Source organism: Myiozetetes cayanensis, unplaced genomic scaffold (assembly GCF_022539395.1).
Source record: "Myiozetetes cayanensis isolate MyiCay16 unplaced genomic scaffold, myiCay2020 scf2-11, whole genome shotgun sequence".
Lineage (NCBI taxonomy): Eukaryota > Metazoa > Chordata > Aves > Passeriformes > Tyrannidae > Myiozetetes > Myiozetetes cayanensis.
Genome location: NW_026087411.1, coordinates 58,517,748 through 58,533,992, shown reverse-complemented (window position 1 = coordinate 58,533,992; position 16,245 = coordinate 58,517,748). Strand labels below are relative to the sequence as shown.

Here is a 16,245-nt window from a genome sequence, read left to right as displayed (position 1 = left end):
AGTTGGAGGATATCTATAACAGATACAAATCATATGTAATTTTAAAAGAGAATGAAGTGTACTCAAAAGTTATGATAACTGTGCATGTCCTGTGTACTTTTCCTTGTTTCTTTGTTATTCTTTCATATTCTCATTTGAGAAAATCAGTTTCCCATATTGCCTCTCCCTTACATATCTCTGTTTCCTAAAAATGCAATGTAAATTTATCATCTATTACAAACACCTTTAGTATTGAAGAGAATTAGCAAAAAAAAAAGGAATCTTACAGAATTTGAACAGGTTGAAAAATTGCTGAAGGTTTCACGTCTGTGAAACATTAAAGATTTTTCTTGGTTGTGGATTGTTTAAACATATGAAGTTGCTTTCTTTTTAAATAGGTTATGCATCTGAACTTAACAAATCCACCCCCATCTGTTCCTTATTTCTGTTGAGTGTTGCACTGATCATGCGACCCTCTGCTGAAACGCCCACTTTGTGAATGCATGTCATGCCTTTGCACTTCTGTGTCACTGTAAAAATACATTTCCATTGGTGAGGTGCAGTGTCTTGGAGACCATTTCAGATACTGCAGATCTTTAGCACTCAGCAAGTTCACTTACTGTCTAACAGGCCTTAAGACTTACTCCAACTAAAACCTAAGACAAAACACAGCAAGGCACTTCATTCTTCTGCCATCTCTTCTAACTCTTAATTCAAATATCTAATCAAAAGCTCTAGTACCCTCCAAAAATACAGGATTTCACAGTTTCATAATAAATCCTCATCAGATCAAGAGTTAATAACAGTTACAATTTTATTTATTGACCAACTAAAGAAAATGAGATAAAAATTGAAATAGATTTTACTCTTTCTGCTATTCATGACAAGCAATAACACGTTACAAGCCAGAAAAAAACCTCAGGCTTGTAACGTTGAAGCCATCTTCTGGCTGCTGTGTCTGGTAAGAATCTGTAACAAAAGTCAATCCATAAGGAAAGTATGAAGGGGCTCAGAAATTCATCCATCCCACATCTGTGTGATGTTCAAGCCTCAAGGCTTCTCTTCTGAGTTTGTATTGTGCCTGTCTTATATTAAGATTTTTCAAAATGCACTGATTACCACAGAGCATTTGTGAGAGAAATAGGTGTCTCCTAGGGCACTTCATCTCAAATAGGGATGACTCAGATGAACCCTGAGATGAGGTCTCAGGAGATAAGTATATTTAAGTACATTTGATGAATACATAAGTACATTTCATCTAGGGCAAATAAAACTTTAGCAGAGGAAATAGACCTGGATAAAAGCTTTATGTTAAGGCATCTCACTTTCAGATGTCCAGGGTTCAGGGAGGTGAATCACTGTGGGATATTAGCTCCTGTTTGGTTACTGTGATGTAGCAAAGCTTACTCTCTCTTAGTTTGGTACCCACAATGAAGTCACCCTTTGCAGATTCTCTGGGAGATGGCATTAGGTTTAAAAGCACTGCGTAAACTCTTTGCTCTCACTTAAGTGGTAGAACCGTGTTTTAACAAGGAGGAGAGGATGTTCACATCAAACCAGAGATGGGAAACAATATTCTGGATGTGAAAGACCACCTCCATTTGTAGCGGTGGTGCTGTAACCCCCTGTCCTCCAGCTGGGGTGCTGCAAGGTCTCCACTGAACAAAAGGCTTCATATTGGTTATGAACAAGTGTATGAATATGTGTAACTACAACTGTGATAAAGCAGTCATTCCACATTCTGGTTTTAACAGTTTCCTCTTGTTTTGTTGGATCTCTGATGCTGTTCATAGTCCAGGAGGTTATGTAGTATAGTTATTAGGCATGTGTTGAATCTTGGAAAAACCAAAAAAATTTCAAACATTGTAACAAAAATTTCTTCTAATATGAGGTGCAGTAGGAACTCTTCACAAGGGTAATGTTTTCAGTACTCTTTGATACTAGAATTTCTAACTTTTCTTTATGTTACATGGCTGAATTTTTAATAAGTTTTCTTTTTATCAGCATTGACCTCATTTCTAAAGCAGAGGATAAGAGAATGCAGTTTCTCCTTTAGTGTGCTGTTGGTAAAAAGCAATTCAAGCAATTAAGCCTACAGTTGTTTGAAAAAACATGCACTACTGACTTCTGCAGTTCTAAAATAGATGCATACCTTGCATTCAAGTAAGAGACAGCTGGTCTTTCTGATTTACAGATTAACATAATGAAATAAACTTGGCTTTAAATAGATTTTACAATGAACAATGATTAGTTAAAATTCTGATTAGTAGATAATGATGCAAACATGCACAGCATTGACCCAAACAGAAGCCTGGGGCAAGTAGTAATGGCGAATGCTAAATGAAAATTGAAGTTATTTACTTTGATTGTTGGATACTTTCAGAGAAAATTTAGAACAGGGTTTCTTTTTTTATATTTTATTTATAAACACAGTAATTGAAAATAGATGTTTTAATACATTACTGTAGAATGAGTTTTGATTTTATTGTAAAATGTTGAAATGTTATAAATATGAAGACTTTTGTGGTAAGAATGTAAACATCCATCTTCACTTAATTTTTGCCTTTTCATTTCTTGTTTGTTTTGGGATATTTTTGCCACTCTGTCTGTAAAATCTAGGAAACTGTGTATTTGTACAGAACTCTTGCACACTCAGAACTTCTTTTGAAGCCAGTGTAGGTCTTTGCTGCACAAGGATTCTGGTTAAGAAGCTTCTTTTTGTACATTTGTACATTTACCAAAATACATTTTGCTGTTCTTCTTACAGGCAAAGAATTAAGATAATGTAATCTTATTGATTTTTTTACTGCCTGCAGTGTCCTTACTGACATCAACGTCATACAAGGAATAGAAGTGATTACTCAACAAGAACTCTCTCCCTTCATTCTGTAGGGACAAGTGAAACCACAATGAGAACATTTTTCATTAGGTATTATTATTGCTGCTTAACTTGTCTGCCATTTTTTGGCAAATAAGAATTTTAACTGACAGAGAAGCTACTATAGAGTGCATATAATCCTTATCCAGTTCAGGACAGTATCTGGAATAAATTCTCAAATTGCAGTTTTGAAAAATCTCTTCTGAAAGTTTTGCTCTGTTCTGCACAAGCAGAGAAGCACTTTCTGGGGAAGCAAGAGAGGCAAATCTGATTTCCTCCTATTTCATGGAGAATTCATCACCTTCCACACAGATACAGGGCTGTGGATTCTGGGCCATGAAAATAAGTCTTTATACTTCATTTAAATCAATCAGTCAAATAAACAAGTGTACCCCTGAGAACTTAGTTCCTGAGCCTACTGGTTAGGACATATCTAAGTTTCTTCTTATTCTCCCTTTCTTGAATCAGGAATACTTTCATCACAATGTGTAGAGCTCTAGAGCTGCCATTCAGGAATGTAACAGTATGGGCTTAAATCTTTTTCTTCCAAAAAATACAACAGTATTTTTCCTGTCAAGATGTTTAAGTATATCTTCCAGTATATTTATTTTTAGTATATTTCGTATGTGGTTGACTGCAAGGTGTAAACAAATGATGGAAGAGATTAGGAATTCAGCTATTGTGTTACATTATGTGTTACTGCAGACTCAACTGACACTGCAGTCTCCTTTTTCTTCTTAGAGCCTACTAGATCAGAATTGGTTTCTTTTCTTTGTTGTGGAGAAGCAAAGAGGTCAATGGCTTGAGGAAGATCACAGAAACATTCAGTTATTCACATCTCAGTGAGTCTTTTGGTCCTACCTGTTCATGGACGAGTCACCTGAGGTCATGTTGCGCAGGGCTGTGTCCAGTGGAGTTTTGAGTATGTCCAAAAATGGAGAATGCACAACCTCTCTTCTGGGAACCCATCCCAGGTCCTGACACTCTCTCAGTGAAGGAATTTTGCCTAGTATCTAATAGGAATAACCCTTGATGTGATTTCTATCTGTGCATCTTGTCCTTTTCCTGCATACCCCTAAGAAAAGTCACTTAGCCTCTTTTACTACATGCTCAGCCCATTACCTGACTTGGTGGCCCTTACCTGGACTAATTCCAGATTGTCAATATCTCCCTTCTACTTGGGAACCCAAAACAAGGCATTTTTTCAGATATGGTCTTGAAAGTTCAGAGCAGAGCAGAAAAAATCACTCTCCTTCATCTGCTGGCCACTCAGTGATGCTCTTTAGTAACAATGAAAAAAAAAATTCAGATTCCAGCTCAAAATCAGATACATTATAGATGATTATTGGGGAATTCTTTTACCAAGTGTTAATTTATTCTGCAAATGTGCCATCATGAGCACTTTTAACAAATATTACCAAAGTGGTCCAGAAATGCACAATTACAGGCAGCTCAAGGACTCCCTGGAATCAAACTCTATAAGAGATATCAGATCAAACCTGTACCCTTTCCTTCTTTAACAGAGAAAATTGAAATCATTGTAGTATAAACAATGAAAGACTTTTTTTGTCATTTAGCACTTGGGAACCTAGCCAAACTACACTAATTGCTACAAGTTTTAAAGGGGCACTGTGTTATGAAGAAAATTATATTTTTGGTTTACTGAACTGTGGCATCCAAGTGATTTGTAAAGAGAAGTTCCATGCCATCCTTCCTGGAGATATCTTCTTCAGTCAGTCTATCTTACATAGCTACTGGTTCATGATTACCTCTAAAGCCCTTTGTTACCATGAGAAAGTAGATTAAATGAGTAAGTCAAGGCCTGACTGTGATTAAGACCAGATATGCCATACCAGATCAAAGGTCTTTCCAGCCCACCATACCTGGAGAAAAAGATGATCAGAACATAGCAAGTACGACTTCATCCGTTTTCAGGTACTAACTGGAATATTGCATTTATAAAGCATATAATATATGACTTTCCTCTGCCAATTTTTGGACAGAGATAAGGTAAAAGAAAAGAGTGAATACTACTAGAGAGCAGGTGACATGGGAGGAGGAGATGAAGCAGGAAGCTGCCTGGCTGTTCTGGTAAAAGTAGTGCAGGACTTGGAAATAAGTGTAGCTGAACTGCAAATGTGGGAAATAAACTACCTTAAGTAAAAGGCACTTCATGTTTTGAGGAGTCATTAGTGTGACTTCTAAAATACATCATCCTTGGACATATTGATATTTTGCCTGGGCTCTTGCATATTTGTGTATATATCTGCAGATGCATATATCATTTTAATCTTATTCTGCTAAGGTTTATAATGTTTCACTGGTAAAGCCACCTTATCACTCATTTTTTACAGCTTTTCTTACGTGTATCTTGTCATTGATTTTGCATACAGACATAACCAGCTTTGAGAAAAGAAAAAAAAAGTTAATTATTAAAAACCCAGCACTAATTTTTACATGAATGGTTGACTTTACAGGGGAGTTTGACACAGTGCAGAGCCCCTCCACGCCAATCAAAGATCTTGATGAGAGAACATGTAGGAGTTCTGGGTCGAAGTCTAGGGGTAGAGGACGGAAGAATAATCCATCACCCCCTCCGGACAGTGACTTGGAGGTATGCCTGTGGTAATTGATGAATACTGATGCAGAGGTTTCTTCTGTGAAAAGTAAATTCTGAAAACTACATCTGTGGAAATAGCTTCAAGCATTTTAGAAACCATCATGGACTCAGTCTCACTAACTGAATGCAACAGAGATTAGTAGCTGCTTTAACATACGTGTACAATGAGACTTTACTATTCTGTGTCACAAAGTTAGGCAGAAAGGTAAATGTGTTTCAGCCTAGTTCTTTTTAGCTCTCAGATTGCATGTCTTGGAGTTTCTCATGCAAGAGAAGCACAAATTTGTACTCAAAATTGTCACATTTTCTTTTAGTTTTTTGAATAGGAAATCTCAAATATATCATTCAACTTAACTGCAAGTATTTATGGATGCAGTGTAAATATGCAGGATCATCTGGTTGTAACCTTTTAAGTACTTAGGCACCAGTTACCTTTTAAGTACTTAGGCACCAGTTTGTCCTTGTGCTTGTAAGTAATGTCAGCGGATTTCAGTGAGGCAGCTTCTATCAGTGAAGTTATGGCTGTACTTCAGTACAGTGCAAGATCAGTGCTCAGCAAAGAAATGTATCTGCCTAATATACAGGCAGATGATTTCAAGCACAGGGGATGTCTTAGCAACAGAGTACTTATAGTCCTATTACTCCTGTGTTAGCAGTGCACTGCCTTACGGTGACAGGAGGAAGTGAAGTGCCTGCGTGTGTGTGTGGTACTCCAGCTCTGGCATCAGGGATGTGCTGCCTGCTAGTGCAGTGAGTCCCCTGCTGTCACCAGGCAGTGCTGGGAGCCAACAGCCTTGGCCAGTCCCACTGCTCTGCCCTCACTGACCAGCTCTGGGTACAGAAGAAAACGAAATTGTTACTGGGACTTGGCTGGCTAAACAGCCCCTCCTGGGGTAGGAGGGTGGGCTGCAGGGCTAGGCACTGAATGTAAATGCCATTGCTTGTGTACAGAAACTTATATATTTTTCGCTTTTTAAAGGATTTAACTTTTCCAGTGAAGAGACTAACTTCTTACATTTCAGGGGGTTTTTTTTGTTGTTTTGTTTGTTTTGTTGTTGTTTTATTTGTTGGGGGGGTTGTTTGTATTTTTATTTGTTGTTTTTTATTTACCAGTGAAAATGAAAAATAGTGAAATTGAATTGATGGAGTTAAAATGATCTGTTATATTCCATAATATTATTTAAATTCTGCATTATATGTGGCATATAGCACTTTTACCCAAGATTTAATTTTAGTTCTGCAGTAGAAATAAAGAAGAATCTTGAATCAGTAAGACTCACAGAGAAGTATCTGAAAGTACTGTTTATCCTTAACAACTATGTTTGACCCCACATCGTATTTCTGAAATCTATGTTATAGAGCTTTCATGAAAAGCTTTTTTGAGGACAAATAAGAAATGGTTGAAGAGAAAAAAGTTACTCTCCTTTTAAGTTTTTAGCATGTATGATACACTGTTATTGCTGATTTTCAGAGAAACACTGCTCAGTTAAGTGCTTGATGAAACTCTAGGACTCCATTGACTTTTAGTCTCCCTGGGTGGGATGGTGGTGGAACTTGGATGTTATTTGTTTAATAATATTTTCCCCAATTCTGTTTTCAGCGTGTATTTGTTTGGGATTTGGATGAAACAATCATAGTTTTTCATTCGCTGCTTACAGGATCCTATGCACAAAAGTATGGCAAGGTATGTGAGCTATGAATTCTGTGTCAGTTCACTTTATCAGAGCTATCTGGCTTGCAGATATATATATATGTATGTTTTTCACCTTCCACGTTCATTATGGCTTGGTCTGAAGTTGGAGGGAAAGTGTATACAAAACCCCATTTTCAGAGGGTTGATGTGAAGAAGTCAAGGACAGAAACAAGACACAGACCCTAAGCACAATATATGAGGCAGGGCTGAAGCAGATGCTCTAAATGAGGGAAGAGCTTATAGAGGAACAAGGGTGAGGTTTCTGATGTCAGAAGAGACATTGCAGGGAGATAATAGATGAAGTGCACCAATGGAAATAACTGACAGTATATGGAAACATAGAGGAAGAAATAAGAAACCGGAGTGGTGGATGAATTTACAGGAAGTTGATGAATCAGGATGAGTAAGTAAGAGTCTGATCTATTTCAGTGCCAGCTGCAGATGTTATTCTTTGACTCCCCACCTTTTCTGTGAAATCTTTGTTCCCTTGGCTGACTCTGGGGTGAGTAATGCTGGGGAGTGAAACTGTTTCTTAAGTAGTTTTAAGCATCCTCTCCCCTCTGATGAGTCCAAAAGGAGTTCAAGTCACAGAGCAGTGAGCCTGAGAGTAGGAACAAGAGTGAGGGAGGCAAAGAGAGGCAGTGGCAGCCTGCAAGAGCAGGAGCTCCCCTGCGGAGTCAGCAGTGAGCCCCACTATACTGGTGATGGGAGCCCAGGGAATGCCTGCTCTGGCAAGGGAGAAGGGACTGGTGCATAGAAACAGAAGCAGACTGGTAGGAGGAACAGAGCTAAAGGCCTGAATAAAACAAAAAAAAAAATTAAAGCAAATATGTGGAAGGAAGAAAATGGACTGGGGGAATGTTGGTATGTACACACATCGTTTTCTCTGTGTTGTGCCATTCCAGTGACATGAATGCAAAAGTATTACCTTTTAAGAGCGTACCATAGAACATAACATAACCATGTTCATACTCTGTCAGATAAAGGGCTTGTTGAGCATCTTTTCAGCCTCTTTATTCTGGACAGAATCACATGCTTGAGAAAAGCATGTGAGAAATAGTGTATTACAGAAATGCTTTTCACACCTACCTCTCCAGCCAGTGGGTTAGAAATGTCTAAAGCCAAAACCTGTGGATTATAACCATGAATGGGTCAGTCTTCCATGTGAGCAGCCTTTTTTTGTTATTAAAAGTTAATAGGAAAAATCACAGGCCAAGTGAAAAATCTGAATTTCTGGAATTCTAAGATAAAGATAGTTATTCATGTCTTTAAAAAAAAATCAGCCTTGCTTGCTTTGCAGCTTCACAGTGACAAATCTGTACACATTTCAGTATTCTGTCAAGAAACCCTCTTCTGCTGTTTGTCAGACATTGTAACAACAGTGACTTTGTCAGAATAATTTCTGACTAACAGTTATCAAAACAAGAGACAAACTTAGCTGAACATGAACATTTCTATCACTTTCAGAGTAGCCCATAGTCTGTCGTAGGACTTTCTGAATTGCTCCAGTGATGCAGTCATTCCTTTCCTTCTTTTTTGACTGTGCCCTTCAGATTTTTCCTAAATCAACTTTAATGCAGATTTTTAGAAATCAGAGCACATTTTATGGCTCACAAAACATCTGTGGATAAATTTGAAAACTGTCTTGGAAACTGCAATAGAAGAGATTCCTCTTGATTTCCCACTTGGCTAGGAGTAAGGATATTTGAAAACATCCCAGTAGCATTGTTCTTAAGAACACATGTGCTGCTAAAATTGACTCCATATAGAGACTTTAGAACAGTAATGGCATATTAACAGCCAGTAGTACTAACAGTAGGTAAAGTCGGCTTATATAAACCAAGAGTATCTCAAGGGTAACTGAGATCAACATCAGTAAACAAATGTTATGGACAACTGTGAAGCAAAAGGCAGGGAATTCCTAAGTAAAATATTTTTTTCTTTTCTTTTCTTTTTTTTTTCTTTTTTGTTACTGATAGATAGCATCTGCACAACTAAGGAAAGGTGTTCATTTCCAGACACTGTAGAATAAAAATAGTCGACTTTTTCTTTCCTGCAGTGACTGCTTTTACCATATTTACATGCAACTTGTTTGGAATGTAATGAGTAATTACCATTGAAACTCAAATGTGTATATTGTTAACTGCAAGGAGGCTAGAGAAGTAGAAAAGGGAATGCAGGGAGAGCTTATCACGGATGGGCTTTAGCTTTTGCATGTCACTGAAGTGCAGCCTAAACTTAAGGTGGGATGTGTTTGAGCCTAATTGCCTAAGAGGTTAGAAATGGGAGAAGAGAAAGATACCACAGAGGGACTTCAGTCAGTCTCTGATGCATGACATTGTTAACAAATGTAGTCCTTATCTTTTGTGCATATGATTTCCATCTTTATACAAGACCTTAATACAGGCTGAATATTGGATTATTGTAAGAATTGGGTTGCTATGAAAGTAAATAGTCCAGGAACTGTGAGGTTGTCAGCAGAAGTCTTATGAGCACACAGGTCTTTCAAAAGTCTTGAGAGAGCTCTTTATGTTGAAAAGGTGGTATAAAATCATTACTTACTTAACAATGAAAAAAGAAATAGTGGCTATACTAAATTATTTAATTGGCATGATTTGTTATCTCATTTTTAAAAAATAAAATCATCTAATGTCACACATATTCCTAGATGTGCATACTGTGTTCTTCGACATGTAATTTATGAGCACATTTTGTATAACATAATTGGGTTACTCCCAAAAAAAGAAAACCCACCAAAAAAACCCTCACAGGAAAAGCAGAATTTTCCCATTCTCCCATATTTAAATTTTCTACATGAGAATAGCATGTCTTTAACGTGAACATTGCTTTAAGGGAAGGCATCTCATTATACCATTTATAACAAGTGTGCTCACTTCATCCTTGCAAGGAGTGAGTGAGATGGGATGCAAAGAGTGAGTTTAAAGCTAGTGTGAATATACAGACAGGCAAGACAGTTCTTTCCCATCTATTCCTTGACATGCAAACTTTCATTCCTCGTTATCACCAGCTCTTTTGCCAGTTTCTTTCAGTAACCAGGTGAAAAGAAAAATTTAGAAATTAGTCTTTTAATCTCTCTGCTCTGCTTCAATTCAGCCTGCGCAGTGAGGTGAGGTGCAGCACATTATGGCCTGGCAAAGGGATCTGTGTATGAGTGCAGGAGCACTTGAGAGCTGCAGCTGTACCTGGAGATAAACACTTTCTCTTTAAAAATATTTCTGTAGTTTAACAAGTGCTTGGAGTAGGAAAGGAAAAGAAAAGGCAAACCAACATCCCCATGGGCAATGGGGACTTTCTTTGGCAGAGAATATTTGGGAAGGCCTGGATCCAGTAGGCAAGTTTCAGATTGTATATTTGTCAAGAGAACAACAGATTTCTGACTTATGCCTGAGGGTTTATGAAGTTGAGAATGGACACTCTCCTTGGTATATAGTTGTTCAGCACTTTGCATGGTGTGATAGTTATTTGACTTCAGAATTTTCTGGAGCTGTTATAATAACCATGTTAAAAGCAAAATTAATTATTTGCTCAAAGATTTAAGTTGTTGGATGCAGCTTTAAGCATCTCACTTAAAAGACAGGGCAAACTGCTGCTGCTTCTCTGGGCACCAGAAGGGTATAGCTTTAAACCCAACTGAACTGGGAGAGACTTGGCCAGAGGTTGGCCGGTGTGTGTCTTTTAATTGTAAATACCAGAGGATATTCCATGCCTTGATGTTTTCTACCCGTGGATGTTTCTCTGTGACTTTTGGTGTATCAGTTATTTTATTGGGCTGGTCAAAGCTAACATAAAAAGGGAATAAAAACTACACTACATCTGTGTTAGGTTTCAGGGAAACCATGCTGCCTCACAGCAGTAAGAGTACCTCTTGCTGTTCAGCTCATTTGCTCATCTGCTTTGTTCTTCATAAAACTAGTATGTTTCTATTTTAAATTGCTTACTGCAGTAGCAAATTGCAAACATTGGCATTGGAACTGTGACTTGTGTAGACAAAGATGGTTTTTGCAGCTGAACACCAGTTGGCAGATATCTTTTTCTACAGTGCTGAGCTCCTAAGTGAGCATTGGTTGATGTGACAGGACATGTGTTAGGAGATATCATCTCTTTAAAGTTTATGAGGTACATTCTTATTCCCTGTGAACAGTGGGTATTCTTTGTTCTATTGCATTCCAGTTATTCTTGCTGGTTGAAGGCTGATTAAGATGGAGTTTTGTCTACATCCCAGCATTTATGTTTCATTCATTACTCCCAGGTTGACCCAGATGGTAAGGATGCCAAAATAAATGCTGTGAGTCAAGGTGCAACTAGTTAAAAAACGAAAAAGATTCCTTTTTGAGCTTAGAAGGGAGAGAATGTGATTTCCAAGTGCAAAAATCCACGCTTGATGGTCATATTTTGCCATTTTTGATAACATTGCAAATTACAGAAAGCTGTCAGGGAGGCCTTGTATTCTTCTCTGAAATGGCTCAGAAACTTTTTACTGCTCACTCTGTTTGTCCAGTCATTAAACAGAAAAACTTTGTTGCCATTAACACCCATGCTGACGTTCCCAAATTCACTCATAAATATTCTCTTGTCCACCTGTATTAATAGTATATCTCTCATCGCCTCCAGTTGTCCTCTCCATTCACTCCCTCCTTGTCTGAGACCTCTGAGTTGATTTTCCTACCGCCTTCTAGAGAGCATGGAACAGAAACTCCCTATGGAGTACGTGAGTTTTCCTTCATCAGCCGCCACATATGGTTATTAAGAAGAGATGTATTCTCTTCCTCCGTTATCACCCATATGAATCTCTCCTGGGACAAGTGTCGCCTGTGGGAGAGTTAGAGCTGAAGTTAAATCTGAGATTCCTACATAATATGGGGAAGTGTCCCTAAGCTAAAAATATTGATATTTAAATTAAGCATTTCCACTTTTCCCAGAGGTCAGTTTTATTCTGAGTCTGTTCAGGACAGCCACCCATTGAAAACCACCTCCCACAATACTGTTCATATATTTTGCTTGTTTTCATGCTTATTTTTAAGGCTTTATGCATCCAAATTGCTGTCACAAGAAATCTACCTGACAGTAATCTATTTGTTTTCTGAGGTGTTCTAAAAGTCAGTTTGGTGTTTGTATTTTTTTTCCAAGAAATTAAATGATTTTGAACATCTTTTGCTGAAACCTGACTTCCAAAACAGTATTGAATAGATTTCTTCCACTAATGGACACTGAGCTTTTGGGGCTTTATTCCAGTCACTTTCCTCTTGGTCTAAACACTTACCCATTTACATATTGGTTCTCCCAGGATATTTTTATCTAGTCTCCCAGGAGGCATTCCAGTGGATACACCAGTCTAGTACAGAAGTCCACAGACAGACAGTCTGGCTCCAGTTTAGTGCCTTCATCTGAACGTAACTAAAGTAATTTGTATTTTGGTATACAGAACTCCTGTAGCTGGTCTTGATTTTGCTGCACGCTAATGATATCTGGCTAACATCATGCCTCTGAGGGCCAAAGAGTTGTTCTTTATTCTCCAAATTATCTGGGGAAAACTTCCAGATTTGTTTGGGGTTTTTTTAAAATCATTGTTTCCTCTTTTGTGTGTGCTTGTGCAGAGTAGCTGAAAATACCATTTTGGCAAAAATTCAGTCTGCCTTTTATTAAGTTTTCCAATTTGCTGTGCTAAAATCTGTATCAGCTGCAAGTTTCTTGCTTTCTTTTCAACACTCAGTCCTTTGTGCCACTTGATTCAATCTGTAACTTGTTTCAAGTGGAAAGACTGTAAAATGATGATTGTGATCTTCCTCCACATTGTGCAAACACTGTAAAACCACAAGACCCTGACAAATCTTCTTTGTTTTGGTCTCTTTTATATGTGAAGAAAATAACATAACAAGAGCTGGAACATGATGTGTAATTCCTGTTAAACAGTTGCAGTACAAGTGTTGGTCAATTTATTAAGGGAAGAATTGTTCATGCCTTGAGAATTCAATTCCGGTGACTCTCCTTTAGCGTTGTTATGGGGAGATCCCATATTGATTTTGTGCTAAGCTAAAATGAATTCTCTTTGCTTCATTTTATTTTTTACGTAGTACCGAACAATATCCTTCTCATGCCTTCGTTGAAATAGGAATGCAGGAAATATAATATTAATAGTAATAAAGTCAGGCATAGTTGGTTACAAAGCTACTATTAATAAGAAAATAATAAAAGCTTTGTCACATTTATATCTTTCAACTATACTAGGCAAGGCAGGAAATTGTCATACATAGATGGTAGTTTCTGTTAAAACAAATTGCATTATAATGGAATACATTATAGCAAATTTCCACATTCGAGTCTGCTTCTACTCAGAAAGGGGTAAAAAAAGGATGAGAATCAAAAGTGAAATTCCAGCTTTGGAAGCACTTCAGTAAGTAACTTACATAAATAATAAAGAGTTACCACCTGTTCATAAAATGCACATACCTTAGTGTTTGTAGGATTGAGGCAAAGAAGCATATTGCAAATACTCTATACTGTATTTTATCTAGGACGAAAAATCTATAATTAAATGTGCACAGAAAAATAAAAATGCAAAAGAAAGAAGAGAGTCACATGCTTATATGTGATGACATTTTGGTAAAAGCATCATGGCTTGAGGGGGAATCTCATGAGTCCAGGGTATTTTGATTATTTGTGTTCAGAGTACCTAACGTGAGTTTTACAAATCTGTTAATGTGTGTTCCTTGATCATCCTCTTGGAAAACTAATCTTTGCACTTGCTGTTGCCTTTAGACATGTGACTTTCAAATCCAGTAAATATGATTGCAGAACACAGAGGGGATGAAGTTCTGTTACTGGGCACTGCATTTGGTTTTTACTTCTGAAAGGTAGTCTAGACCAGTTCAAGGGTCAACATAAAAATATTTCCTTTCACTGAAAGAATTAGGTCTAACTTTGGATTATTACAATTTCTTGAACAATATTCTCCCCTTCAAGTATGACTTTTTCATGAGCAAGAGTCAAAATATGTCTGTGTTTCAGATTTTACCATTAGTTATTAAGTGATTGAGTGCAGAAGCCATCTTTTATTCTGTCACTGTGAAGCCCTGGAATAGTGGGTGTCTGATCTTGGTTGGGAAGCCTTTGATCCAAATACGAACAAATGATCGTTTGAGGTTTTGTGTGATCTTGTTGCTACATGCTGGTAAACTTTTAGACTTTAAATCTCAAGGTATTTAAGAAGGGGGTTCTGAAAATTTGATAGTGTCACTCGGAGTTTAAATTGTGGAATATAGGGGTTTTTTTTAATATTCTCATGAGAAGAGGATCACATGTGTTTTAAAAGTCCATTGCAGTATATTAACCACTAAAAAGTTACCTTAACCCCACAAGTTCAGGCAGATAATTAAGGCAGTAATCAAACGAATTACCAGGTGTCAGCAAAGCACCAGGAACTATTATTCTAAAACAAGTGTAAGGTAATGCAAATTTGCTTTACTATTTCCTAGCAAACCTAGAAAAGTTAAATTAATTACCTTACATTTGCTATGCACTTAATGCTCTCAGTGTTATTGCAGATTGGTAGATTTGTGATATCTTGCTGAGGTCGAGCAATTTGATAGTGTGAAAGTCAACCTACGAACAAACGGGACATTTTGAATGAATCGCATCCAGGGACAAGAATCCAGTATTTCTACAGAAATGAAGGGGTGATCTGTAGCAAACAAACTTACAAACTGACAACATTTCCCATTCCTGTGGACCAGCTAAAGAATCATTCCATAGACTGTAGGCACTTTGTTGAATGAATAGCTGCAATAAAATCATAAAGGAGAGACCAGAAATTCATCAGTGAGTGCCTGAAGAAGGGGAAGTACAGAGACAGAGAAGGATCAACTGTGAAGTTTGAAGCTAAATACTGGAGAAGAAGAAAGTGGGGGAAAAAAGCAATGTAGACCAAAGCATAGCCAAGGCAGTGATGATTTATCCAAAGTGAAACTGAATTTGGGGAAATGGACCTAGGTTCAGAGTACCCTTTGTATTTTTATAAAGTAGAGACATTAGAAATGGAAAAGGCCACTTAAGTCACACCTTCCTATCACAGTATTATAATTGCCTACAAAGTAATCATCTGCTAGAGATGACTACATTTCCTAATCCATCTTGGCATGACCTTGGTGAGGACTTCTGTGTGCCCCAAATTTGGAAAGAAAAGCCAAGAGATCAGAGGAAGTGTGCAGTGGATTGGGTGTCACACAAAGTAATTTGTTCCTCCCTCCGCTGCTGATTCAGTTCACTGAGTCAAAAAAATTGGTTACTGCTCCATGACTCTGCTTTTTTCTGCCCACAAACTGACAGGCAAGATACTTACATATCTTTATAAAAGGCTCAGGGATTAAAAATGTAGTGTATTTGTATAATAATAATCAATATTGGTTTTCCTACATACGTCTTTTGTGAAAAGTTCCTTCCCTGTTTCCTGCCTTCTTTATGCTTGTTTATGTGTATGTTTATGGCCACCAGGTTGCAAATTCCTCAACTTTCAAAAATTTGATTTTTCAACATTCACAGCTCCCCAGATTTTCTCCCACAGGTTTAGCAGTCTCTTCTTACAGCATCATATTAAAGTAGTTTAATACTGAAAGGATTTCAGAGAAATTTCTTACTATGTTAATTTTTCAAAACAAATTTTTGAATACAGCAATTTTAAAGTAGTTGTGACATAACTTACAAGTGTGTAAGTAGTTAACCTTGCTTTCTGTTTTTTAAGGATCCACCAATGGCAGTGACGCTTGGACTGAGAATGGAAGAAATGATTTTTAATCTTGCTGACACACATTTATTTTTTAATGATTTAGAGGTAAGAATCAAAGAAATGTAAACACAGTTGCTCCTGTTTTGTTAACATGGTGGATCTGCTGTGCATTAGTGTTTATTGTGTGGGACATTTTCTGCCTTTGTAGTCTTTAGGTTTGTCCTACTCTAATCAGAGAGAGGTTAGCCAGGTGGCACTGACTTCCTGTGGCACCAGAGTCCTTCCACGAAACTCAATGAGAGAGAGAATCTGCAAACTACCCATTTCTTTCTATG

At 37.5% G+C, this 16,245-nt stretch overlaps 1 protein-coding gene across 3 annotated transcripts in view; it reads left to right on the top strand.

Moving 5' to 3' along the window:
- The window catches only part of EYA4 (EYA transcriptional coactivator and phosphatase 4), a 149,200-nt gene that overhangs the window by 119,243 nt on the left and 13,712 nt on the right, over positions 1 to 16,245 (top strand). For all 3 annotated transcript variants that reach the window (XM_050316284.1, XM_050316285.1, XM_050316286.1), the window contains 3 exons: positions 5,335 to 5,471; positions 7,078 to 7,161; positions 15,926 to 16,015. In XM_050316284.1, the coding sequence (XP_050172241.1) occupies positions 5,335 to 5,471; positions 7,078 to 7,161; positions 15,926 to 16,015 (311 nt within the window). The remainder of the gene's footprint in view (positions 1 to 5,334; positions 5,472 to 7,077; positions 7,162 to 15,925; positions 16,016 to 16,245) is intronic.